We start from the raw sequence: 27,451 nt of genomic DNA on the forward strand, positions 1-27,451 counted from the left end.
ATTTTTGCCCGAATTTCTCTGGAGGGACTGATTACTATACAGCACTGCACAATTCCACTTGGCAGGAGGTAAATTCCAGTATTTTGTGTAGAATAACAGCATTCATGGTTGCCCAGTGCTTGAGACTTGTTAACATAGCAGAATGGCTATTGTTTCGCCCAGCATGAACAAGAACAGTTGGATTATTTTGGTGAATGTGAGCACAATCATTCATCACAACAGCAAACACAACAACAGCACACAGGACATGAACAGAAAATGTAAGCAACGTTTAAGAAATACAGCACATTCAACTTCTATAGAATGAAAACACACAGATGAGTAATAAAAGGTTTTGGATAGCAGATCAAGATGTCATAAGGTGTCTGCACCCTTGCTGGAATATCTCATTAAATCCCAGTGAGAGGGTTCTCTTGGAGGCTCCAAAAGGCTTCTCTCATGTTTCTCTTCAGTGCTGCTGTAACCAAAGCCTCTGCTGCTGCTGCTGCTGCTGCTGCTCAAAGAAATATTCAATGTGAGTCATTTTCTGAATGCCAGAGACTCACTGTCCTCTCTGCATGACTGTGTTTTTATTAACAAGATGTGCTCTTTTTAGTGAACATAGCAAATCATAATTAGAAAAAAAGTGCAAGGGTATAAAGTACCAGGATTTTTAACTAAGTTTATTTCATATCATGGCTGTTCGTCTGTAAAGTGTGCAGACATCACAGAACAATCAAATTATCTCAGCGTTATGGAAATGGGTTATGTGTAGCACTAAAAAAAAGGAAAATCAATTTTAGATTATGAGTGTTATTCAAAGATAAAGTGCTAATCCCTGTCATTAAAAAGTTCTTACTGTAATCCATCAGAAGGTGTCTGAAAATGTCCAGACATCTTTGGATTAATTGTTCTCTCTTTGAAGGAGTCAATGCATGTTTTCTAAACTCTTCCAAACAAGAACTAAGAAGAAATTTTAGTGAAATTAATAAAGTGCTTAATTATCTAGAGGATTTAAACTTGGAACATAAGATCATAAGATTAATTGCATTTTTATCGTTTGCAATAACAAAAGCTATTTCTAAATTCAAACCCCATAAAGTGGTTTAACCTCAGTTTTCAATAGAAGATTAAAAAGTGTTTTATAGTTTTATAACCGATGTGTAATGAAGTATTAGGATACAGTATGTGCTTATATGTAATTTAAAATGGTCCTTTAAAGGGGCTTAATTTAGTATTTCTACTGTCCAATGTTTAAAAAATGACTTAAAATGTTAGTTTAGTTTAGTATATTTCAGGCACAAATGTAATACAAAGCATAGAAAAAAAAAAAAAAAACAAAGAAAAAAATAGAATAATTAAAAAAAAAAACAACAACAACAACTGTGTGTAACATAAAATTATCATAAGAGTGTTCCGAATGAAGCGATCTAAAGTTCTTCTCAATAGGCCAGTGTATTAGATTACAGAGGTGTGCAGGGAGTACATTCACAACCACAGTCCAGTGGATTTATGCAACCGCTAGACAGATAGTGAGTCACTGCTGGTCTCCCATGGGAGGAAAACTAACACCACAGAGCATTGACCAAACTAGCCACATTAGATGAGAACCATTAAGAAACAACATTTTGAGTCAAAGAAAGTGACCAAGTGATAAAAGCCAGAAACACTGTTGTTGTTTTCACCACTGGACACAGCTGTAAATGAAAACAATTGAGTTTGATGATGAAATGGCAGCATTTCTTCTACACGGGGGAGTTTTATTATGAAGCTTATGAAGATATAAAGTTATTACGTGATGTTATTATCTGTGCTAAGTTGACTGTTGGTTGATCCACAGTTCAGACTAAACTGTGACAGTTCTGACCTGGTTTGGATGATTCCAAACAGATCTTTAATACAGCTACTGACAACACAAACTGAACAGAAAACAGGTGATTTGTGGTTTTATTGTGGCTGTTTTCTTTCTAAAAACAGAGCTAAGCTAACAGAGCTACGCTAACAGAGCTATAATGTAAACTATCAGCTGACACAACACGTGAATATTATAAAACACTGCTATTTTGACTGTCTGAGTTTTTGTTTGATTAAAACTCGCTGATACCATAATACAGATGTGCATAAACAATGAGCTTTGTTCTTTATTCAGTGTGTGATACAGTCTGTAGATACACAGTGATGATTTGCTGGTGGTTTTGTTTCATCCTAAGTGTTCTGGCACACGACTTCTCCCTCATGTTGAGAGTTTGGAATATCAATACTACATACAACCCATTAGGGTTCACAGCATCATTAAGGCTTTTTCAGTTACAGAAAAACAGTGAGAACATCCTCAGTAATTTAATGAGTGTATGTTTAGCAACTTGTGAACTACCAGGAGGTTCTATAGTACATTCAAACCACACTGGGAAAACATTTTCATCTCTGGAGCACAGGTGGGAAACTATTCAATATGTTTTCACCAAACTTTCTACAGTTAATCACTTATGTATTGGAGTGGTGCTTTTTGCTTTTGTCTGTCCTCATGTTGTCCATTATGTTATTTGTCATCATTTTGTTGCCAGAGCCGAAAGTCATTCAGTATTTTTCCACTAAACTACTTGAGAAAATACTTGACTCCTCTGCTGTCAAGTGGGCAAACTCAATGCAACTTAGGTAACATCACCAACAAGTACAACTTTCCGGGTGTGTTAGGGCCACGGGGATATATTATCCCCTGATGCTCTTGTTTAAAATAACACTCTGGTTCTGTTTACGTACAGATGAGCTGGAGGTGAGGTATAAGTTGCATAGCAGCAGAGATGTGGAGGTGCTGGAGAGTCCAGGAACTAACTTGGTCGATGGACAGCTGCACACGGTGTCCATCAGGAGGCTGGCGGATACAGTCTCTGTTCAGGTACATGCAAACACATGCAATAACAGACGGTCACTAATGAAATCTGAAAGGTTACCCAGTTAAAATCTAAGTAATGTAACTGTTTTAATTGCTTTATCAAAGTTGCTTTTTGATTATTTTTCTGACAAATTTTCTAACAGCAAGAAAAGTCCAACAAAACATGTATTCAAACATACTGTACAGTAATCTTATAGCCCTTCATCATCATGCAACAGTGGAATACGTTACCAACAGAACTACAAACAATTACAAACTATCATACATTCTCCCGCATGGTGAAAAAACAGCTACTCTCAAACCAAACCTGTAGCCATAATGTCATGTGATGTAAACATGCTCAGTGTGTGTGCAGACTGCAGTGGGACATAAGACTGAATGGTTATAGAAATTTATAGAGTTATAGAAAGTTATAGAAATGCATTTTTTACTGTTTTATTACCTTCGCCAAGGAGGTTATGTTTTTGTTGGCATTGGTTTGTCTGTTTGTCTGTCTGTCTGTGTGCAAGATAACTCAAAAAGTTATGGACAGATTTGGATGAAATTTTCAGTAAATGTTGATACTGGCACAAGGAACAAATGATTAAATTTTGGTGGTGATTGGGAGTGGGGGGGCCACTGATCTGCCTTGGTGGAGGTCTGTGCTCTACGCGTGCTTTTCTAGAAAAGACAGCGGAGACCTCCACCAAGGCAGATCAGTGGCCCCCCACCCCCATCCACCCCTGATCACCACCAAAATTTAATCATTTGTTCCTTGTGCCAGTATCAACATTTCCTGAAATTTTCATCCAAACCCGGGGCACTGATCTGCCTGGGCGGAGGTCTGCGCTCTCCAAGTGCTTCTAGTTAATGTCTGTTTTTTAAATAACATCAGCCTGCCCTGGGACTACAGGTGGAAATTAGCACTAATGCTACAACCTGGCACACTACATCTGTCCTTTTTAAGGTTAATGTATATTGTGCATTGTCCCTGTCTATATAAATAAATAAAATGAAATGAAAATTTTCTGATTTCACAAGAGAAATATTGTTGCTCAGGAAAGGTTTGTTACTTCAAAGAGATGGCATGTTCTTGAGTTTTACTGAAAAGAATCTACTCAGATGTAACATTTTGATTAGTAGCACACAGCCTAGACCCCCAAAAAAAGTCAGCACCTGGATTTAACAAAGCAATCTTCTTTAATCCTGATTCAGTGAATAGCTTCTCATTTCTTAAGCATCCATTAGTTTGTAGAGAACATAAAAGTCAGACTGTGTTTCAATAGAAAAAGGTCATGTGGTCTGATGAGTCCAGATTAACCCTGTTCCAGAGTGAGGTAAGAAGAGAGACAGATGAAGTAATTACCCATCATGCTTAGTGCCTATAATACAAGCTGGTTTGGGCCATGTTCTGATCTGGGGTTGGTTCAGCTGGTCAGGTCTAGGTTCAGCACTGCTGTGTCCAAAAAATGAGCTAAATACCTGAATATCCTAAATGACCAGGTTTTTCTTCCCTGATGGCACAAGCATTTTCCAACATGACAAAGCCAGGATTCATCAGGCTCACATTGGTAATGAGTGGTTCAGGGAGCATGAGACATCATTTTCACACATGTATTGGCCACCACAGAGTCCAGACCTGAACCGCAGAGTCCAGCTCTGAGCCCCAGTGGGAATACTTAGTATGCGCTTTATGCAGTGGTCTCATTCTCCTGTCATCAATTCAAGAAATAAATGCATCTCTGGACAGAATAAATGTTGTGACAATTATTGTTGCCAAGCATTATGTGACAAACAATGCCACAGTGAATGGATCCTGTAATCAAAACTAAAGATGGTCCAAGAAAATATTGTGTGTGACAATTGTTTTGGCTAAACAGTGTATTTTTTTCTGAAGAGTTGCAGCTGATTAAAGTTTCATATATGTCTTGACTGAACTATGTAACACTCTTTCATGTAGTTTATTAGTTACTCCTTAATACTGTAAACTGTGTAACAAACATTTCATGTGTTCATGTTGTGTGTAAATCAGACTAAAATAAGGATGTCTGTAGTATTCAAGGGACAACAGGATATTAGAAAGTGTCTCCTTTTTGCAAGTTATTTTTAATTTTCCCATTTTCTGTGGCACTAACTTTAGTCTTTTGTCGATTATCTTCAGCAGATGTCTTGATAAATTGATGGATAAAGGTTTTAAAGGATCTCAATTAGCTGCCACCAAAGTGACAAGCTAGTCTTCCAAGGGTCCACACAGAAGGACAACACAAAACACACAATGTAACAATACATGATATGCAGGACAATCACAATTCACATTATTAACAATGCAAATCTAAGAATAATTATTTTTAACATCATTAAAAGCATACAGCATCATCAGAAAAATATGGGATTAGTTATTACATTCATGAGTTGCATCTATCAAAGAAAATAACATACACTCCCCTCCATACAGTACTTGCTACCATTCAATTTATGTATGTTCAGGGGACAGTTATTCTAATGATTGATGGCATGATAAATAACTGTCCTCTTTAAAGCATTTGATTTTGGATGTGGCAACATAATCTGGCCGTCACCAACTGACCTAGTAAAATGTGAACTAGAAGCACTCGGAGAGCGCAGACCTCCGCCAAGGCTGATCAGTGCCCCCCCCCCCGTGGGCCCCCCCACGCCAAGGAGGTTATGTTTTTGCCAGGGTTTGTTTGTCTGTCTGTCTGTCTGTCTGTTTGTCTGTCCTTTAGTGTGCAACATAACTCAAAAAGTTATGGACAGATTTTGATGAAATTTTCAGGGTTTGTTGGAAATGGGCCCCCCCGTGGGCCCCCCCACCCCCGATTACCACCAAAATTTAATCATTTCTTCCTTATCCCATTTCCAACAAACCCTGAAAATTTCATCAAAATCTGTCCATAACTTTTTGAGGTATGTTGCACACTAACGGACAGACAAACAGACAGACAAACAAACAAACAAACCCTGGCAAAAACATAACCTCCTTGGCGGAGGTAATGAACTTGGCTGCTTATGCCAATTTGTAAAGAAAAAAAAGTTCAGTAGATAAATCATGAACCAATGCCCAAATCTCAGTGTATCAAAGACATTCATCATATCCCCGATGTTTTATTATACAGGGTGTATAAAAAAAAACTATACGTTTTGAAAAATTAGCCCCACTTCTGCATTTGATAATTTTTGGAATTTTCTTTTATGGATGTCGGTAGGTAGGGGATTGGTGGATATTTGTCCAAATTTACAGACCCAGGTTTTCATGCATGAGTGAGCCGGGGCAAATCAAAGATCTTGGGAGGGGACAATGGGCATCCATCTTGTTTTCCACAAAATTGCCAGGTTACAGCATTAACACTTTAGGGCTAGGGTTAACCCTAACCCTAACCATAACTCAGCCTGTCCTCAGTGACATTTTCAAGCCTAAACAAGTTGAATTAACTTTGAAAGGCAGGAACAGCTGCCATGGGTAAAGAAATGAAATTGACATGGTGGCCAAAGTGTTAATGCTGTAACCTGGCAATTTTGTGGAAAACCAGATGGATGCCCATTGTCCCCTCCCAGGACCTTTGATTGGATTTAAATCCCACCACTACTTCACGCAAACCAGTTTTAACTTGGATTGCGCAATTTGCCCCCGCTCACTCATGCATGAAAACCTGGGTCTGTAAATTTGGACAAATATCCACCATTCGCCTACCTACCAACATCCATAAAAGAAAATTCCAAAAATTATCAAATGCGTAACTGGGGGTAATTTTTCAAAATGTATAGTTTTTTTTTATACACCCTGTACAGAGCATCTCTCTTTAGTCATTTATCTCCTCAGAACTTGCTTCATTTATGTTTCTCTGCTCAGCCACTGTGAACTGCGATCTCACAAAGCTACTGGTTTCCAGCCTTCGGTTTGGAAATCATTTAACAATGTGTGCTCAGTTGAGCCTCTAGCTTGTTTTTTATGCTTAACTGCTTTCCTGTATGCAGTTATATGTTGAGGGTTCCTCACAAAGCTGCACCCACTTAAACACTTTAGAATGACAAAATATCAGTGACAATGTGCCCTGTTGTTACAGTCTGTGTCCTCTAACTACATGCATTTCCCATTAGATGTAACATACATTATCTTTCAGATTGACCAGAATACGAGAGAGGACTTCAACTTGACATCTGATGTGGAATTCAACAGCATCAAATCACTCTCTCTGGGTAAAGTGCATGGTAAGTGAGCCTCTCCAGCACAGAGGCCTGCACTTAGACAGACTCATTTGAATAACGGCACTGACATGTTTGGCCTCTTCTGACAATAACCTATTCTAGAGCTTTCTGCTGTTTTCTATTCATCATGTAGGGCGTACTGTAGTGAAAGCTGCAGCATCTGTGGTGCTTTTTAAAACAATATGACATCCATATTCAAATGGTCACAAAGAGAGCACTTTACTGTAGACATGCAAAATAAGAGCAACCTTGGAAATTACGGAAGCTGAGCCACCCACTTAAGACATTGTTATGTGGCATTAGATGCATTTACAGAGCCGTATGAGTAGGTGAAGGATTTTTATACAGAGCAGTGACAGCAGTGGGGTTTTTTTTCACTAATGCAGAAGTTCAGGAAAATACAGTCCTTATCCCTCGTGCCTGTCTAGCTGAGCAAGCTTCAGACATCTGTACTCGTAATAACTTTAGAAAGGTCTCTCAGTTTGTATGCTAATGAGGAGAGATCGAGAAGAACAAATTACTTCAGAGATTGGAGTCAGCACCTTGAATTTCAACATAACAACCAATAAGCCTCAGTCGTTGTGGGTGGGGTCAAACTAAACCAGGAAGTCAGACAGTACAGTTCAGCCTCTTTCTGCATGACAGAACAAAGTACTTTCATATCACTCCTGTCATCCTCAACAGGAATGCTCCGATGGTCTCAAGGTGTTTAAAGAATAAAACTTTGTAATAATACTGTATTTTTCTGCTGCAGAAAAAAAAAACAAAAAACAATCACTTGAAAATGGCTTCAACTTGATCCACCGGTGGTAGAGGACTGGTTGAAAATTGTAGATAAAATTTACAAAATGGAGAGATTAACATTTATGCTGAGGCTGAACTTTACATGAGAAGGTGGGGCAAATGGATTAGTTTCTTTAAAAACAATTAACGTGTGGTTTGTCTCCTAGTCCTGGAAGTGTTGTGTGAACTGCTGCTCTAAAAATTTGATTGTGTAACTTGATTGCTGTTTCATAACTGTAGCCATTATTATCTTTGCTGTTGGATTATAATTGTTGCCGACTGTTGTTTATGTTTTGTACAACATAATGATAAATAACTAATAAAAACTAAGTGTAAAAAAAAATATATATATATATATATATATATATATATATATATATGCTGTATTTTCCTCCTCTGTAATGTTAATAATATAGTAGATTTATTTTTGCTCGCATCAACTGACCAACAGGGCAGAACCTTGAAGTTAAAATGTTAATTAAATAAGATAAAAATAAGATGCTGGTTTGTTTAAAAATATTAAAATGTACAAATCTCTTGGCTATTGGTGTAAACTTCTCCAAAAAGACATGAAATAATAATCAAAAATTTTAAACCAGGAATGAAAAAAGAGAAACAGTGATCATAAATGGAATCAGTGCTTTAATATCTATATGAGATAAACACATAAACAGGTGCTATTTATGTGCATGTGACCTGGACATGTTCATACATGACCCAACCTTCCCACTGCTGAGCCAGAGGACTCAGATAGTCATATCAGTATCAGAGAGGCAGCGAGATAGTTGATATACTGTCACTCTTCACCACCCCTGCCATCCATCAGCCTAACTAATGGAGCAGGAAGGAATGGAGTGGGTCCAATGCTCACAGAGGAGACAGCACAGAATGATAGGTGTGATAGCAAAAAGGGAGAGTGAGAGAGCCATGCAGAGGGAGGTGGAGGTACAGGGCAGCAGCTGGGCCCAGGCTGATTTTACATCTACAAGGCCAGTGCAGTCAGTGTGTGGGATGACCGCGTATACAAATGTGCAGATGTTTCTTAATTAAGTACAGTTCCTTTTTAGCACTAACAAACACCCACGACATGAAGGTTAAAGTGTATGTGTTTGTGAGTGGGAAAATCTTGCCTTACATTGCTTAGTTGAGCTCCAGAATATAATGAATATGAACAAATACCACAATGATAAATTCAACAGTGTGAAAGGCTTCAACATCTGTGTTCATGTACTAGCCAACAAACTTTGGCTTCATCTGCCACTTAAACCTGTTTTAGTTATTCAGTTTCATTGAATTTCCAGGGACTGCAGATGAAAAATAGTCATTGAGCTAACTCTGATACATTTACAGCCATGTGAATTAATGCTAAACTAAACTAAAATAATATAAAATAAAATAAAATAAAATAAAATAAAATAAAACACTTTGGCTTCCTCCCACCATTCAAAGACATGCACTGATAGGCTAATTGGTCAATCTAAAAAAGGTGAGTATGTGAGAGTGATTGGTGTTCGTCTCTATATGTCAGCCCTGCGATGAACTGGCGGCTTGTCCAGGGTGTACCACACCTTCACCCATAGGTAGCTGGGATAGGCTCCAGCAACCCCATGACCCTAGTGAGGATAAAGCAGGTTCAGCAGATGAATGAATGAATGAATTAAAATAAAATAAAATACAATACAATAAAATAAAATAAAATAAAATAAAATAAAATAAAATAAAATAAAATAAAATAAAATAAAATAAATGCATCTTGGGTGATCGTATCAAAAGTGGTCATGATGGTTAATTTCCATCACCTAAACCAGACAGAACAGATAGCCATTGCTTTACCTCTGAAGTTCATCATTACCTCCGCCAAGGAGGTTATGTTTTTGCCAGGGTTTGTTTGTCTGTCTGTCTGTCTGTTTGTTTGTCTGTCCGTTAGTGTGCAACATAACTCAAAAAGTTATGGACAGATTTTGATGAAATTTTCAGGGTTTGTTGGAAATGGGATAAGGAAGAAATGATTAAATTTTGGTGGTGATCGGGGGTGGGGGGGCCCATGGGGGGGCCACTGATCAGCCTTGGCGGAGGTCTGCGCTCTCCGAGTGCTTCTAGCTTTATATCAGATTTACTGCTAAGTCTTGATATCATCTTTGATCAGTATGACTTTTGACCATGAGGTTATGAGTTAACTCAGAAATGATTTCCACAGAATTTCCAAAATCATACATATATAAGCATCTAGATGATTAGAAATGAGTTGGCACATTGACAACATTCATACGTGAATGTGTCCTGGGCCACATTAATCAACTAGAAGCACTTGGAGAGCGCAGACCTCCGCCAAGGCTGATCAGTGGCCCCCCCCGTGGGCCCCCCCCCACCCCCGATCACCACCAAAATTTAATCATTTCTTCCTTATCCCATTTCCAACAAACCCTGAAAATTTCATCAAAATCTGTCCATAACTTTTTGAGGGATTTACAAAGAATGCCGCAGTCCAAAAAGCAAATAATTAACGAGCACCATAAAGGAATTACCGTACAAGACATAAGTTAGGACGATAAAACCTGTTAAATAAGATCGAATCAGTCAACAGCTGGTCGGATCATTTACTATGACTTACTTCTTTAGTGGCACCAGTGAGCCTTCAGAGGGGACTAAATTCATTTATTTATCTCAAAGAATGGATAGTGCAATTTTCGGGGTCTTAAATACTGTTTAAGCTCATGGTTTGTTTACAGCAGTGCATTACTTCATTTTCTGCTCAGCTGTGTGTTGGCATAAATCATTACTTTATGTACCTTCCCTTGAAGTGGACGGTGTTGATAAAGTGCTGACAAATGAAACACTAAGTGTGACGATGTGAAACTCCTAATAAAAGCCTTATTCTATCCATAAATATACAGTTTGACAGATGCAGTGGGAAGTAGCATTAATGCACGAACGTGAGCCACTGCCATTAGTAGTTTTTTGGCAGTTTATCGAAGAATTGTAACTTTACTAATCAGCTTCATCATGGAAAGTGGCAGAATGACAAGTGGATGTGTTTTATGGACTAAGGAATGGAGTACCAAGGCATATTGATTACAGAGTAATGGACGGAAGTGAAGCCTGGAAAGGAGAAGTTATGTCACAGCTCTTCCAGTGTGCCTGATGGAACATAACTTATAAAATATGAATAACAGTCAGTGGTGAGCGACAAATAATTTTTAAAATCTTGTTTCATTTGTGTCACAATTTACGCGTATGAAGTTTTTGATTTTAAAAGGTAATTTTACAAATCAAGAAAGTCATGGTTTGCTGCAACAACAGTAAAGAAACATCGAGTTTTGTGTTAAATAAGTCACTGGAGTTAGCATATTTAACACAAAACTCTCATCACTACACATCACAAACACCTGAACAGCTGCTGCCTTGACACATTTATGCCTCAATCATTGAAAACAAGGTGAAAAGGTGTTAAATGAGGTGAAAATCACTACAGGTGTGATCATGTTGAAGCTGCATGGCTCTTAACACATAGTGGAGAGAGACAGTAACGGTGACTTTCAGGTGTGTAGTCATTCTATTTATATGTCTTTACTGTCTGATAGTTCTACAGTTATACAACAAACTGCAACTTTCTTAACTTATAGAATGACCTTTTAAACTGACAACCATCATACAGCTGTGGAAAAAATTATTAGACCATCAAAAGTCATCAAAAACAATGGTTATGCAATCAAATACTAACTCCTGTGTGTATCATGTGACTAAAACAGACAGAAAAGAAAACATGGAATACCTAAAAACGCTGTTCTTGGCAGTAAAATACCATAGCTATTGATGTAAGAACTTAACCCTATAATGCCAAACGTATCATATTTGATACATGAGTTTTGAAGCCCTCTACATGATCAGTGTGATATCTACTTTCTTTAAAAACCTGATGTATGCAATTAGATATATGCAATACACAGGTAATCCACCAGGGGGGAGGAATTTCGTTCACCAGAGGCCTTTCCAGTGACACTACAAGACTGTCATTAATGAGGAAGGAGGCAGAACTTTGCTAATTTTGAAAAGGAATTACCAATTTGTTAGACGTGTTTGTGTTATATTATGTTTTTGTTTGTTCAAAAATAATATTTGAGCATTGAGACCCGATGTATCAAATATGATACAAAATTGAAACTCATACATGGGAATTGATATTTGAAAAAAAAATTGGGGGTTGTTCAGAGGGACCAATAAAGGCTCCAGTTTCAAAGAACTGGAATTTTCTGTTCATGATTTAATGGTTCAGGGTTTACAGGGTTAAGTGATTTTGGTTATCGAGAAAACCATGTAAAATGGCTTGATATCAGCTCTTAAATTAAACTCTTATGAGCTATTTTTCTTGTTATCATTATATTTGTCCAAACAAATGGACCTTTAGTTGGACCAGGTATTAGAATGAAAAAGAAATTGAGGAAAACAAGGGATGGTCAATTAATTTTTTCCACGACTGTATGTGTGAAGGATAGAATTCAAACAGGACCAAACAATTACTTTTTTCTCACCACTGACTGCGATATAGTTTTTTCCCTTGGTCTCCTTATGTCTGCGTGGGTTCTCTTTAGGTTTATCGGCTTCTTCCCACCGTCCAAACACATGCACTTAACCGCTTAATTATTCAATCTCAATTGCTTGTAGGAGTGAATGATTGTGAGTAAATTTCAACCCTGTGATGAACTGGTGGCATGTCCTGGGCAGACCCTGCCTTCACCCATAGGTGGCTGAGATGGGCTCTGGTACCCCCTGCAAGCTTCACAAGGATTAAACAGTTCAGAAAATGGATGGATGGATAAGCTCCCTTGGGTCACAGCTGGAAGGGATTGGACTTTAGCTCTTCATGCCCATCGTTGTGTGTTTGGAGGGGCTGAGGACAGACAGCTCCAGAAGAGGAATGTGTTCATTTAAGCTGTGTTTTTCTACATACTCTTCTTTTTGTACACCAGGCTTACTGCAGCACACACATTATTTAAGTAGAGTATGGCTCCACCTTCTCATTTCTACTAGCAGCGTGAGATACATCAATACAAAGTGAAATTATTTCCACCTGCTCAGCTGACGACATTTGATTTAAAACTCAATCAAAACTTGATGAAATATACAGCTGATAGCCTGCCCTCTCCAGCCAGGCCACTCTGCAGTGTCTTATTTGTGCAGTGAAACCTTTTTCTCACATAATAACTTAGATGAATGACAATAATATGCTGTGTAATCAAATTGCACTGCAGGAATAATTCAGGTTCACGCAGACATTTTTAGCCGCTCAAGATTTTATTTAGCGCCTGCTGTCATAGAGTGAGATTGTGATAAACATTCAGATCTTCACTTGGCTTTTTTACATAGTTAAATGTTGATTAACTACTGCTTATAAAAAACTGCTTGATGTTAACGTCTGGCTCTGTGAGTGGTGAGACGCATCAAACTGCCATAAACTAGTTGTACTGTAGAGAAAGAGAGAGTGGGGATGTATTAACTCCAACCTCAGGGAAAAGCCTGAGAGTCTCAGTGCACTCACCCTTTCTGTTTCAGAGCGGCTTTTTTTCCTTCTTTTTTTAGAAAAATGATTGTGATGGTTTTCTGGCTCTTGCCAAGCATTTAAGTTTTTTTGGTTTTTTTGTTTTTTTCCCCACACCTGAAATCCTGTTACACTGGACAAGGTTCATGCAGGCACTAGATCAGTGTTTTTTAACCTTGGGGTTGCCTGGAATTCAAATGGGGTCACCTGAAATTTCTAGTAATTGGTAAAAAAAAAAAAAACATACATACAAACATACTAATAAAAAATATATGGTGAGTTGAGAGAGACAATCACAATACATAAAAGACATGACAAACTGTGAAGCTGAAACTGACGCACTGTGGTACTGTTTATCTTTCAAATGGTCATTGCAGTTGGTTTCAGATGCTGCAGCTCTTTCATAATTCATAGTTTGAGTTATTAATTTGCAGCCTTGTAAATCCAAGCTGGACTGACTGTACATATCCTGACCAAGGAAAATCAAATTCTCACTTTGTGCAGTAATCTACACCTGGCTTTTCTGCCTCCATCCATAATAATATACATTATATAGACTAAATATCATCTAAAATTAACGTTTATTTGCAACATAGTATAGCAAACTATTACATGATCAACAACTAATTAATTTTAGCAACAACAAAAAAAGTCTCTGTGTTGAATGTCTGGGGTCGCCAGAAATTTGTGATGTTAAAATGGGGTCACGAGCCAAAAAAGGTTGGGAACCACTGATCTAGATCCTTTTTTGTCATCGTGGATGCATTTGATTCAGTTAGTTTGGGTTTTAAACTGCAATGTTAGAAGAACTTAGCATGACTTATTTACATGGTCTCCATTTACTTTTTGGTTCATTTGTAGACAGGAATGTGTATGTCATATCAGTGGAGAAAAATGGAGGATATGGAACCAGAACTAGAATGCTGTCAGTCATCGCAAGATGGAAGTTTTGCTTCTCATTTCTTAATGCACTGTGTTTTCTCATTAAATTGACAAAACTTTCATTTCCTCTTACTCCCCAACTACCACATTTTTATTTTATTTAAGAGTTGATGATAGCCTGTGTGTAATTGCTCCAAAAGAAACAACCCAAACCATGGTTCCGTTTGATCTGAGCAGAAACCCCTTTTTTTCATTAAACCAATTTGAAAAACTGAAAAGTCATAAAGTAAGATGTCATAACGTTACCTTAACTTCACCGTATTGACATTTAGTGAAATTTTTTTATAATTGGATGGGAAGAATAATTTACCCACAATTTAGTCTCCTGTGTACAGTTGACAAGAATAAAGAACAAAACACAGATCAATATAAATATGTTCATTACAGGTGAAGGGTTCGATCTCTAATTGGTGTTTTTTTTTCTCTCCCTGTCTCTGTGTTTTCCTGTTTCCAGACTCTGATGAGGTGGATGCAGACCTGGTTGGAGTGGCCTCTGTTGGGTTCACTGGCTGTCTGTCAGCTGTTCACTTTAACTCCATCAGTCCGCTGAAAGCCGCTCTGCTGCACCCTGACAGCGCTGTAATTGTCACCGGCCCATTGGTCCAGTCCAGCTGCGGTTCCTCCTCATCAGCCAATCCCTATGCAGCAGAAACAACACACTCTTTATCAGGTATAAGAGCAGCCTCGGTTTACTATAGCACGTATTATACACCACTATATATAGAGAGAGTACGGGGTAACCCCCTCCTTCCAGTGCCTTAATGTGTCTGCTTGCCTTTAATATCATACTCAGGGCTGTTCATTAGACTTTCTATGGGCTCATTAACCATCCTCCTCGGTAAGCAGACTGATGGCACTACGACAGATGAGATTAGTCAGACAACTGTTGTGAAGTCCTTAGAGGGTGTGCTGAGACTCTCACAGAGCCCTGTCTCCTCTGACTGATGACTCCCAAGATGACTTTACTCTCACACACTTCTTATCCTTTACCATCTTTTCTTATATCACGCCTTTCTCTTCTGCTGTCCTCATCTTTGCTCATCGTACATTTATATTTTGCAGCCGCTTTTTTGTGAACCACTTGACTCTCTTTCTTATTTTTTTTTTCCTTTCTAACTCTGCTTGTTTTGGATTGGCCTTATCGACTTACTTAAAAAACAAAAACTACATTATATTATATTATTTATTTATTTATTTTGCACATACATAACATAAAATCAAAGACATAATAAAACAGTCAAGGTGCACAGAGAGGCAGAAAGCCTAAAATGGCTTGTTTGAAAGCCTCCACCTTATAAATACATGAACATTATAAAAGTTTTAAGACTTGCATAGTCCATACACATTCAGAATTCATTAAAAAAAAGAAACACGTGAACCCCCTTTGTGATCGTTGTGGCCAGAGCTTAGCTTCACTGTCACACATGTTTTGGACATGCCCAAACATCACTACTTACTGGACTGAAACTTTAGAGACTTTGTCAAAGATTTTTAAGAGACCGATCCCCCCAGACCCAATAACAATAATGTTCGGTGTGGAACAAAACAGAGTGTTGTTTTGAAGTTTGTGACACCACTGGCCAGACACCGTTTTCCAGTGTTTTTCAACCTTGGGGTCAGGACCCCATGTGGGGTTGGCCGGAATTTCTAATAATTGATTAATAAATAAATAAATTTTATATATATATATTTTTTATATATATATATATATTTATATATATATATATATATATATATATATATATATATATATATATTTATATGGTGAGTTGAGAGAGACAGTCACAATACATAAAAGACATGACAAACTCTGAAGCTGAAACTGAAGCACTGTGGTACTATTTATCTTTCACATATTCATTGTGGTCAGTTTAAGATGCTGCAGCTCTTTCATCATTCATAGTTTGAGTTATTGTTTTTTCAGTATTAATTTGCAGCCTTGTAAATCCAAGCTGGACTGACTGTACATATCCTGACCAAGGAAAATCAAATTCTCACTCTGTGCAGTAATCTACACCTGGCTTTTCTTCCTCCGTCCACGATAATATACATTATATAGACTAAATGTCACCTAAAATTAATGTTTATTTGCAACGTAGTATAGCAAACTATTACATGATCAAAAACTAATTAATTTTAGCAAAAAAAAAGTCTCTGTTTTGAATATCTGGGGTTGCCAGAAATTTGCGATGTTAAAATGGGGTCACGAGCCAAAAAAGGTTGGGAACCACTGCCTTATTCTGCTAAACTGGAAGAACAAAAATCTTCCAACTCATCAGGCTCTGTTAAGAGACATTATGTAACACTTATGTTTGGAGAAAATCAAATTTTCACAAAAAGATAATGTAAAGTTATTTTATTCAATTTGACAGCCCCTTATAGATTACTTTAATATTTAGTAGGCAGACCACCCCCCCCCCCTCCCCTTTTTTTATGTGTGTATGTGTGTGTGCATGTACATGAATGCAGATGTAGTGTTCTTGTTCTGACATTACATATACTGGATACTATATATGACTTTTTTATATCGTCATTGTTCTAATTTCAATAAAAAGAGTTAAAAAAAAAATTCAATATATTAAAAAAATTTATCAATGTGATATCATTATCGATTTCCTTAAATTTGAAGAAAATATGAAGGGCATGACAAGTGGCTTTATCCAGGCGGCATATTTCATGACATTATTACATAAATGTATTATACAACATAGTGTATAAGTATGTGTTCATCCTTTGGGGCTCAATTCTACTGTATGAATTCATGGTCATATGGCTCACATATGCTCATACTCATCAGGCATACATTTTTAATACACACAAGCATAAACTACGGTGGCCCAGAAGTGCAACAGCCCAAAAAATTCTCCAATATAAACAAAAAAAAGAGAACCGCCCAAAAAATTATCCACTAGCCCAAAACAATTATCCAATATAAACAAAAAAAAGAGAACCGCCCAAAAAATTATCCACTAGCCCAAAACAATTATCCAATATAAACAAAAAAAAGAGAACAGTCCAAAAAATTATCCACTATAAAAACATCATCCACTTTTTCAATTAGGGGGGTGCTGTTTACCCGAAAGTTCTCTTGCTTCAAAATTAAGACCTCCCCAAAAAATAAAAGCATGGGCTAAAAATTTTTTATGGCCTTCAGCTAATGTGGCTAATGCTAAGGAAGTAAGCCACTGGAAGTAGAGGTTGGTGCACTAAAAATAAAGTTTAATTGAAAAGGTGGATGATGGGGTTTTTTCTTATAGTGGATAATTTTTTGGGCTGTTGTCTGTGTTTTTTTTGTAGCAGATAATTTTTTGGGCTGTTCTCTGTTTTTTTCTTATAGCAGATAATTTTGTGGGCTAGTGGTTAATTTTTTGGGCTGTTCTCTTTTCTTTTCTTATAGTGGATAATTTTTTGGGCTGCTCTCTTTTTTTATAGTAGAGAATTTTTTGGGCTAGGGGATAATTTTTTGGGCTGTTCTCTGTTTTTTTCTTATAGTGGATAGTTTTTTGGGCTGTTCTCTTCTTTTTTTTTTCCTATAGTGGATAATTTTTTGGGCTATTCTCTTTTTTTTTCCTATAGTGGATAAGTTTTTTGGGCTGTTCTCTTTCTTTTTCTTATATGGATAATTTTTTGGGCCGTTGCACCTCTAGGCAATTGCATTAAACACTAGTATTAACAGGCTGAAAGTATACATTCTTCATTCAAGGAAGGTAAAGATGAAAATACACACAAATAATGACAAAAAAATGAACTCTATTAATTTGTCCATGTGGAAAGGTTTGTTAGTAGAGGTGATTCAGGGGGATTTTTAACTGCTGTGAAGACAATTTCCAGAAACATAATGGTAATGTTGTCTAATTTTGCTTGTGTCTCTGTTTCTGCAGACCAGCCGAGTTCAGTGGACCCAGGTCAGCCTTTGGTCAACGCCATCAGGAGTGACTCTGCTCTAATTGGAGGTAATTTGTGTAGAACCACCTCAGTGTTACATATCTAAAAGAAGCTGAATTTGCACCTGCTCAGGGTTTAAGCAGAAGTGATACTGTGGGGTGTTTTGGAAGAATAAAATCTCCAGTCTTTTAAAGTCTTTTGGGATTCAGGGTGAGAAATATGCACTTTTGATCTTGAAAGAAACACTGAGGAGAAGGCTTGTGCATTGGCTTTTTAATGATAAGAATAAGAACAATGTGGGTGTTTTAAACTTAATGTATTTCCATTTAAAAGAGAATGGTAGGCATTGCTGCAGTTTGTCAGTTGCACCAAATTAATCCTGAAGTTGACTTTGTAGTTTTAAAAACATGTCTAATGATGTTACAGATTAGCAGATACACCCTCCCTTTCCTTTGGTAAACTGAGACAAAGACAGAAAACGATGCCTGTCACCGCAAGTCTTTGGTTTAATGTGTGTTACAGTGAAGTTAGATCAAACGTATGCAAAATTTGCAGCATCCCAGAATAGTACACATACAGATATCACTGCTGAGCCTCAACAGGAAATATGATCAAACATGATGTATTAATTAGTAAGAAAAAATCTGCTTTTTCTTTATAATCATTTGTAAAGGAAGTCTGATGTGTAAAGATGTCAAGATTTTAAGCATTTTCTGTTTCTATTCAACATCTATCAAAATAATTGCTTTTTAATCATTTGAAACATAATTAACCAAAACATAATGCATATATTCCAAAACACTGATACTTACCAATTAACCCTTTATAGATATCACTCATAAAAATACTCTGAAATTCAACATTTCAATCTTACTGTGTTATTGGAGGACATACATTACAAACAAATAGTTAAGGATATTTCATTTTTGTTTGTCTTTTTTTTTTTTCTTTTTTTTTTTTTGTCATTTTTGCCATTTGTAAATAAAACTATGTCTGGTCATTTAAAAAAATGTGTTTCAATTCAATTCACACACACAAAAAAAAAAAATCACTGTGCAAGAATCCCAACTGAAAAAAAATAACCCAAAATTGAAAATATATTTAACTTTTTGTTTGTAGTGTAAGAAGATTTTACTTTTGTAAAAAAAAAAAAAACAATAAAAAAACATTGTATTTTCATGTAGAAAATCAAGGTCAATGAAGTTACCATATTTGGTTCTTTACGTGTCAGTGGCAAAAAAGAAAAAAAAAATCCCAAAAATTTATATAAATAAATAAATAAATAAATAAATAAAGATAGATAGATAGATAGATAGATAGATAGATAGATAGATAGATAGATAGATAGATAGATAGATAGATAGATAGATAGATAGATAGATAGATAGATAGATATGTATAAAAGAAAAACACATGTAAGGTGAAAGGAACGTGTATTTTAGAACATTAGAACAACATAAGTGCAGATCCAGACACAAACATGAATACTCGGTAATTAATCCTTTACAGGTCACTCATAGAAATACTCTGAAATTTAACATTTCAATCTTATTGTGATATTGGAGGACATAACAATATTTTATTGCATTTGTAACATTTTTAATTTTTTTTTATTGTCATGTAGAAAATCGAGGTCAGTGAAGTTACCATAGTCGGTTACTTATCTGTAAGTGGCAAAAAAGAAAAAAAAAAATCCAAGAAATGCATATAAAAATATAAGAAAAACACATGTAAGGTGAATGTAATGTGTATTTTAGAACATTAGAACTACGTAAGTGCTGATCCAGGCACAAACACTAATACTTTGCAATTAATCCTTTATAGGTCACTCATAGAAATACTCTGAAATTCAACATTTCAACCTTACTGTGTTATTGGAGGACGTAACAAGATTTTATTACTTTTGTAAAATTTTTCAAAATTTTTTTATTGTCATGTAGAAAACCAAGTTCAATGAAGTTATCATATTTGGTTCTTTACCTGTAAGTGGCAAAAAAAAAAAAAAAAAAACGAGAAATTTATATAAAAATATAAGAATAACACATGTAAGGTGAAAGGAACATGTATTTTAGAACATTAGACCAACATAAGAGCTGATCCAGACCCCTGTCCGCATCCACATTCTCTCTTTGAACATCATTCCTTACATTAGTACCATTACTTCATGGTACCTAGCAAAGCAGGTACACTCACTGTTCATGCAGAGGTGGACCTTACAGACCCTGTAGACCACATTGGACCTGAGATTGTTGACTCACTGTCCTCACTGGAACTGTTGCTGTCACTGTCTTGTAATGTATGTGGAAATGACCAAAAATAGTCACTTGCCTGATAAAGGGTTATGAAAGCAGCACACACATATGTATAATACATGAGCATACAAGATTAACTGATTCGTAAATGTGTCAGTGGTTTTTCATAACCATATAGCTGTAACCAATTTTACAGATGTGGCCTATGGAGTTAATGTTTAGTAATGATTGCAAAAATTATTTTTAAGCCCAGTGAGCACAGTTGCAGTAACACTCCCCCTCTATGAAGTCATGATCATTTACATATGTTTACATATGTGTATGAGAAAACCTTAGTCTGGTTTATATTTTTTTCTTTCATCTATTTTCTTTCATTTCATGCACACAAAGGGCCTAACTGTTGTTTAGCGAGATACCAAAAGCAAAGTTGAAATAGTCAGAGCATTCCATTACATTTCATCAGACAACCACAGGTTCTTTTACTTAAATAAAACATTCTGTCTTCTAACCTAAATTTGGCAAATGCCACAAAAGAAATTTCCCTTTCAGAAGAGTAACTCAAGTTTCTAGTAATTATGCAGCCAAAAGAAATCAACTGAAAAGGATCGGATTTGTAGTCATGTGTATACACATACTGAATACACAGTCAACAGTAAATTTCCTCTAAAACAGAACAGTGAGTACCAGGAGAAGGTTTTACATCTGATTCACTTGCTTTTACCAAAGGAGTGCCTCAAGGGTTGGTCTTAGGGCAACTTCTATTCATGCTCAATACAAATAATGTTGACCAAATTGTTTCTAATTCAAATTTTCTCTATTATGCCGATGATATAATAATATAGAGCATAAGATCCATGATTTCAACAAAACCTGCTGAAAATTAAACCCATTTAAAAGGCTTAACCTGACCTCAGTAACAGTTTCCCACGGCTCTCAGATTGGGTCTGTATCTCTTTTACTTGATCACTCCCTTTCTTTCATACTCCATATTCAACAAGTAGTAAAATAAATAAACAGTTTTTGTTTGTTTTTTATTCTGAATTATTGTCTTTCATTTGAGGCTAAAAAGAGACCTGTTAAGGAAACATGTACACCTGTGCAGGACTGTGGGGATCAAGGTTATAATAGTTTTGGTCAAATTCAAATAAATCCCAGACAGGACTCTGCTGCTTTCTCCCACCTTTAGTTTCCATGTTTCCAGGTAGAGTGGGGACCAGAAGACGACTCTAAACGACAAGTGATGAGAAGTGACAGACCGTGAAGTGCTGTATGGTGCCACCAGCTAAAATTGCTAGAGTGAAATAAATCGATTTTGTATCAATCCGACATTGACAAAGACGAAAACTAAGGGAATTTTATCCATAATTTTTATATGTTTTAGTTAGTTTTGTAAGCACACAACAGTGTCAGTTACTTATCATTTTTTCTTTTAATTATAGTTTTTATTTTTCAGTTAATGAAAAATGTTTTTTCAATTCTAGTTTTCGTCATTTTGTTAGTTTTCATTAACAATAATAACCATGGTGGGGATGTGATTTATTTGTACATCTATGCCTTCTTTCAAAGCGTACACGCTCTAGACACTGTTTACCATGAAGCTCTGAGGCTTTTAACAAACTTCTACAGCCCTTTTTTACATCTGTTGCATGCTCATGTCAGATGGTCTGCTTTTCCCATACACACACTGACACACTGGCACTTTCTCATCTATAGATGTACCATAGGTCTGCTTCCATCATATCTTCCAAATTACAGCTGTCAAAAAAGTACAGCTAGTTACAGCCTTTGTTCTCAGTTGTCAGGTCTATGTCTTTATTCCTTCTGTCTGTTCCAAAGGTCTGTACTGATATGGGAAAAAAGGCCTTTAAATCTGCTGCTCCCTCCGCTTGGAATCAGTGACAAAATGATCTGAAAATTGAGGAGCCGATCTCATTGGACACTTTTAAAAAGATTTTAAATGTCACAATCAAAGAAGCATCCAATTGCAGATGTTTTTCCCAATTAATTTACCATTTAAACTACTCTGTTTGTACTTGTATTACACCTCCCCTGTATTTCATATGATATCTTTGTATAGATATAGGCAGGGTGCAATTTGTCCAAAAAACAGAGGTGAGGGGGGCAGTTATATACATGGGGGTGCGGCCCGTAACTACCGTAACTGACGCTTGCATGAAACGAAAGTGAAACTTTACATACTTTCAACATCCAACTCTTGGGTTCTTTTCCTCTATTATACAGTGGATCTTAGACAAAATTTTCATGACTTCTAACCTGTATCCACTGGACCCCCTCCACTGCTCTATGGGCTCCATGAATTTGTCACGTTTACCCCCACTTTACACTTTACAGTGCCCCAGTGCATGGGGACATTCGCAAATTCTGAGACTGCCGACAGTTCGGTTCAGATGAATGTTAGTGCCAGTAATGTAGGATATGGGTGTAAGAAAACTCAGTCAGAACCTGCTTGTTATTTCAGCTGATTGGTTGTCCCCACCCGAGGATTAAATTCATTGAGCAAAAGTAGGGATGTAAAAACCAGAGCGGGCGTTGATCCTTCCCAACCCCCCTAACAAATCGCACCCTGGATATAGGTTTGTTTTCTACCCAGTCTATAACCTGTAAGCTGCCTAACAACCCCAGGATGGTTTAATACTACTGCCTACCACTTATGTTCTTGTAGACAGGACAATGAAACAAAAAAACGACCTCATATAACAAAGAAAGTCATCCTCTGGTGTTGCATTAAAGCTGTTTCTTTCTAATGATAATATTCTTGAACACAACTTCACATCAGGCTCTTTGCATTCTGCCTAAATTATACTTCACGTAAAGTTCTGTGCTGTAGCTAGACCATGAGACATTTTGCTTCTCATCCTCTGAATATCATAAAGTAACCTCTTCTGAGAAAAGTGTGGCCAATAAAACAAATAAGATAAGGATTTGAACTCATTAGCCCATGGGTGACCATGTAAAATGACTGCCTCTGGGCTCACTATTGTTTTAGTGAGTCTCTAATCAAACATCTTTACAAGTCTATTCCAAAGCTGGAACAGGCGATATCCATCTCTGATGTTTGGAGTTCTCCCATCCCATATCTCCACTAATGGCCAATTCTGAAGTCAATTTATGGAGCTCCATAAATTAAATCCTATTACTACAGGAAGCTGATGCCGGCCTGGTCACATACTGTATGTGCATGTGTGTTTTCATGCAAAACTCCTCATTTATTTCAGAACTTCTTGTGTGTTTCTAAATTGAAGGGGTGATCGCTGTGGTGATCTTCATCACAGTGTCTGCATTGGTGATAATGGCCAGATTCATCTGCAGCAGGAAAGAGACGTATCGGAACCAAGAAGTAAAAGCATCACAGTCTGAAGACGGCCATGAGTTCCCCTTCAGCAGCCAGGCGGACTCCCAGAGTGCCCCCAATGAAAACCAAAAGGAGTATTTCATCTAGCAGGAGCCATTACCTTTAACTGACCTGGAAGGACAGAGGGAGAGGATCTGCCAAGTGCTCAGTGTTTTACTGGACACCACAGAGTTCATCAGCCACTGGTACCAATGAACCAACAAGACGTGGCAGATCTTTCTTTTCTGTTTGTGAATAATGTACATTTTGCACAAACTGGAAAACGTGTTGGACTATAAGTTACAGAAGCTGTCCTTTGCAAAAATGTAAATATTCAATGATGTAAATGGTGATTTGTGTGCTTATATCAACATATTTCTCCTCCATAATTTATTAAAATGAAAGTTCAGTCGATGTGATGATTAAAACACAACTTTGTTCCAGTTCAAGTACACTTTTGGACTTGTTGTTGATTTATAAAATGCACTTTTCTATAAGGATGATGAACCCTCCAGCTACATCTGAGATGTCATAGCCATAAATGTCAAAACACAGAAAGACAGATTCTAGCGACTGGAGCAATGACATGCACGTCTCCCATCTACAAATAACAGCTCAGCCAAAGCACAGATGCAAAAAATCTGTTCCAAACCCACCTAATTTTAACACCGTCTGTATATATGAATACCAAATGAAAGTAACAAAAGCTTTACTTTCACACTCTGCCTTTAAGTTGGTGAGATTTTATTTCACGCCCTGTGCTTTTCTTTTAAACTCCAAGCACCACAACACCTTTACAGGGATAAAGATTTTTTCTTATTTATTTAGTTTTATTTCTACTTTTTGCCTGTACTAATGTCAGTGAGCAGCTGACATTTTTAATGTAGCTTTCAGCAGTAAATCTTCAAATGGCATGGGCTATAAAACACTGCCTGTCTGTCACCTACTTCATTTTGCAGACATTTAATGTGGTTTTGCTGAAACACTAATCTGTGTTTGGCTGACAGGCAGACTAAGAGATTGTCTGAACGGCAAAAAGGAAGAACTGAACTGAGGCTGACAGTGAGACTTAAGTGATGCAGTAAAAGTCGGTCATCCAAATATTAAGAAAGAGTATTTATTCATTGGATTGTGGTTGGGATTTCAAAGGTGGGGTCTATTTCTATCCCAGACTAATTACTTGACCTTTGAAATGACATATTTGTTCTTTGAGTTGGTGAGTAGTTGTACAAGCCAGAATTTCACTTTTGCCTGGAGACTATAGCAAAATCTGTGAAATGAGGCCTCATGTACTCTTCCAAAAGCAAACAGTTCTCAGTTAACCTTTCCCACATTCTAAACTTTACTCTATATTTTGTAGTTTTTCCCAGAAATACAGACAGGCAACAAAGAAAAGGAAAATAAATATTAAAATGTCTTTGTAAAGTCTAGCTTCTTCCAACAGATATTCTGTTTTTTTGGTGTCTTGATTTGGCAGTACAGAGCTAACACATGTTCACACCTAAACAGCAGAAGAAATCATTTGCAAATGATTCCAAAAGTGATACATTTGACAGTGTTTGTAACACTTCTACTTCACAATTTATCAGAGACCAGCAGAAATGACACCCAATGTCCACAATGTTTAGATGATCAAAATAACTGTAGGGAATAGGAAACGCTACAAGAAAAGCATAGGAAAATAAATTAAAGATGGTCAGTCTGTGCTGTAGTGAAAGCTGTAATAATGTACTGTTTGCAAATCGGTCTAATTTGTGTCACATTAAAGCTGCAGCACTTGATTTTAGGGGTTTTGGTCGGGGTTTTTTTGTTCTGCTGGAGGCAAAAATCAGAATAATCTTTTAGCATATTGCAATTCACATGTTCTGAAAGGAATCTGTATCCCACGACCTAGACTTTAGCTTATCGCATGTGTTATCAGACAGGCTGGGGGGTTAATATATGTTTGAATGTTGTCCAATCGCAAGTCCCTTTTACACAGCAATTCTGTTACGGGAATGTTTTATCTTTATTCCGGAATGACATCTATGTAAACAAAATGGCGGATCATTTGGTCCCACCTCTGTCCCGGCTCTGTAACGCCTCCGGAGGTAGTAACAGAGCCGTGATAAAGGTGGAATCATGATTCTGGAACGCTATGTAAAAGGAACACCTCTCATGCCACAACCAAGGTGTGACGTTTTGATGATTTTGTGTGTGACCCCCATGCCGAGGGGATTTAAAAATGAGCGCAGACCGTGTACAGTAAACAAATGTATCAACGCGACCAGAAAGATGTCAAACTGGGGAGACAACGAGATCTGTGAGCTGTTGTCACTTCGAGCGGAGGACTCTATCCATGCTAACATTTGAGGAACGGTGAAAAACGGGTTGACTCAGGAGAGGTTAGCAACACCGCTATGCTCGCGGTATTTCCGACATGCAAGATATACGTCACACTGTTAGCGTGTTCTTTTGTTGGAAGCTCCAAGAATAATATGTGATTAAACTTAAGACTTCAACTATCTAAATTAAAATAATATTTCAACACAATATGCTGCGCTGTGTCCAAAGTTATAATAGCTTTGGATTTTTCATTATAGTTTAGTAATTTAGTTTGGACTTTTTTTTCCTCTAATTCAGTTAGTTTTAATTAGTTTTTAGTGCAAGTTTGCTAGTTTTTATTAGTTGTCATTTTCTTGTAAATGCTTAGTTTTAGTTTAGTTTTTTTTTTTTTTTTTCATGTCTTTGTCGTTGTATTCACATAAATCTCAAACAGGACAAGTGATTAGAAGTGACAGACCTTGAAGTGCTGTATGGTGCCGCCAGCTAAAATTGCTCGAGCGTAATAAATCGATTTCATATCAATCTGACATCGACAAATACGAAAACTAAGAGAATTTTATCCATAAGTTTTATATGTTTTAGTTAGTTTTGTAAGCACACGATACAGTTTCAATTAGTTTTGATTTTTTCTTTTAATTATAGTTTTTATTTCAGTTCACGAAAATGTTTTTCAATTCTAGTTTTCGTCATTTCGTTAGTTTTCGTGAATGATAATAACCTTGGCAGTGTCACCGCCCTTTTGATTCCGGAGCGCAGGTCCGCTGTGTAAAAGTCCAGCCTGTTTCACCTCTGTTACTCTTTTGGCTTGGCTGTGGAAATCAGTCAATGGTGGAAAAAAAGGGGGATCACCATCTCACCTTTTTTCTGGGATGTCTGTGTAAAAGTGGCTACAGTAATAGTAGAAATATTATTATTGTCTGAACAGTTACTTGCAGTGACCAACCTGGCTGCAGCTGGTATTATCTTTGCTAAATCCACCAAACTCCCTCTTGGTTATCCAACTCGGTCGTACCCTATGGATGGGGACATTTTCCTGGTAGAGACCACCCCCATCAGGTTTCTCCTTTAATTTGTCTCCTGTCTGTAGTTCCTCCTGTTTATTGACTAAAAGAACAAACACTACACATCCTCAAATATACAAACTCAATGGTGGCACTAGTTCATTATATGCTGTTATATATGTTTGTGTTTTATTTTTGGCTTCAAGTACAGTGGAAGTATTGTTTCCTTAAGTTTGTGGACCTCACCATGGTTTACATTTACTCCCCTGTGTCCCTTCAGCATAACATATTGACAGACAT

At 37.0% G+C, this 27,451-nt stretch overlaps 1 protein-coding gene across 1 annotated transcript in view; it reads left to right on the top strand.

Annotated features, from left to right (window-relative positions):
• The window catches only part of LOC115418480 (contactin-associated protein-like 4), a 213,381-nt gene extending 187,419 nt beyond the window's left edge, over positions 1-25,962 (top strand). The window contains exons 20-24 of the mRNA XM_030132959.1: positions 2,742-2,875; positions 6,991-7,078; positions 14,791-15,006; positions 18,218-18,289; positions 23,737-25,962. Of these exons, the coding sequence (XP_029988819.1) occupies positions 2,742-2,875; positions 6,991-7,078; positions 14,791-15,006; positions 18,218-18,289; positions 23,737-23,933 (707 nt within the window). The 3' untranslated portion in view covers positions 23,934-25,962. The remainder of the gene's footprint in view (positions 1-2,741; positions 2,876-6,990; positions 7,079-14,790; positions 15,007-18,217; positions 18,290-23,736) is intronic.
• The last annotated feature ends 1,489 nt before the right edge of the window (positions 25,963-27,451 follow it).

Source organism: Sphaeramia orbicularis, chromosome 4 (genome assembly GCF_902148855.1).
Source record: "Sphaeramia orbicularis chromosome 4, fSphaOr1.1, whole genome shotgun sequence".
In the NCBI taxonomy this organism is placed as follows: domain Eukaryota; kingdom Metazoa; phylum Chordata; class Actinopteri; order Kurtiformes; family Apogonidae; genus Sphaeramia; species Sphaeramia orbicularis.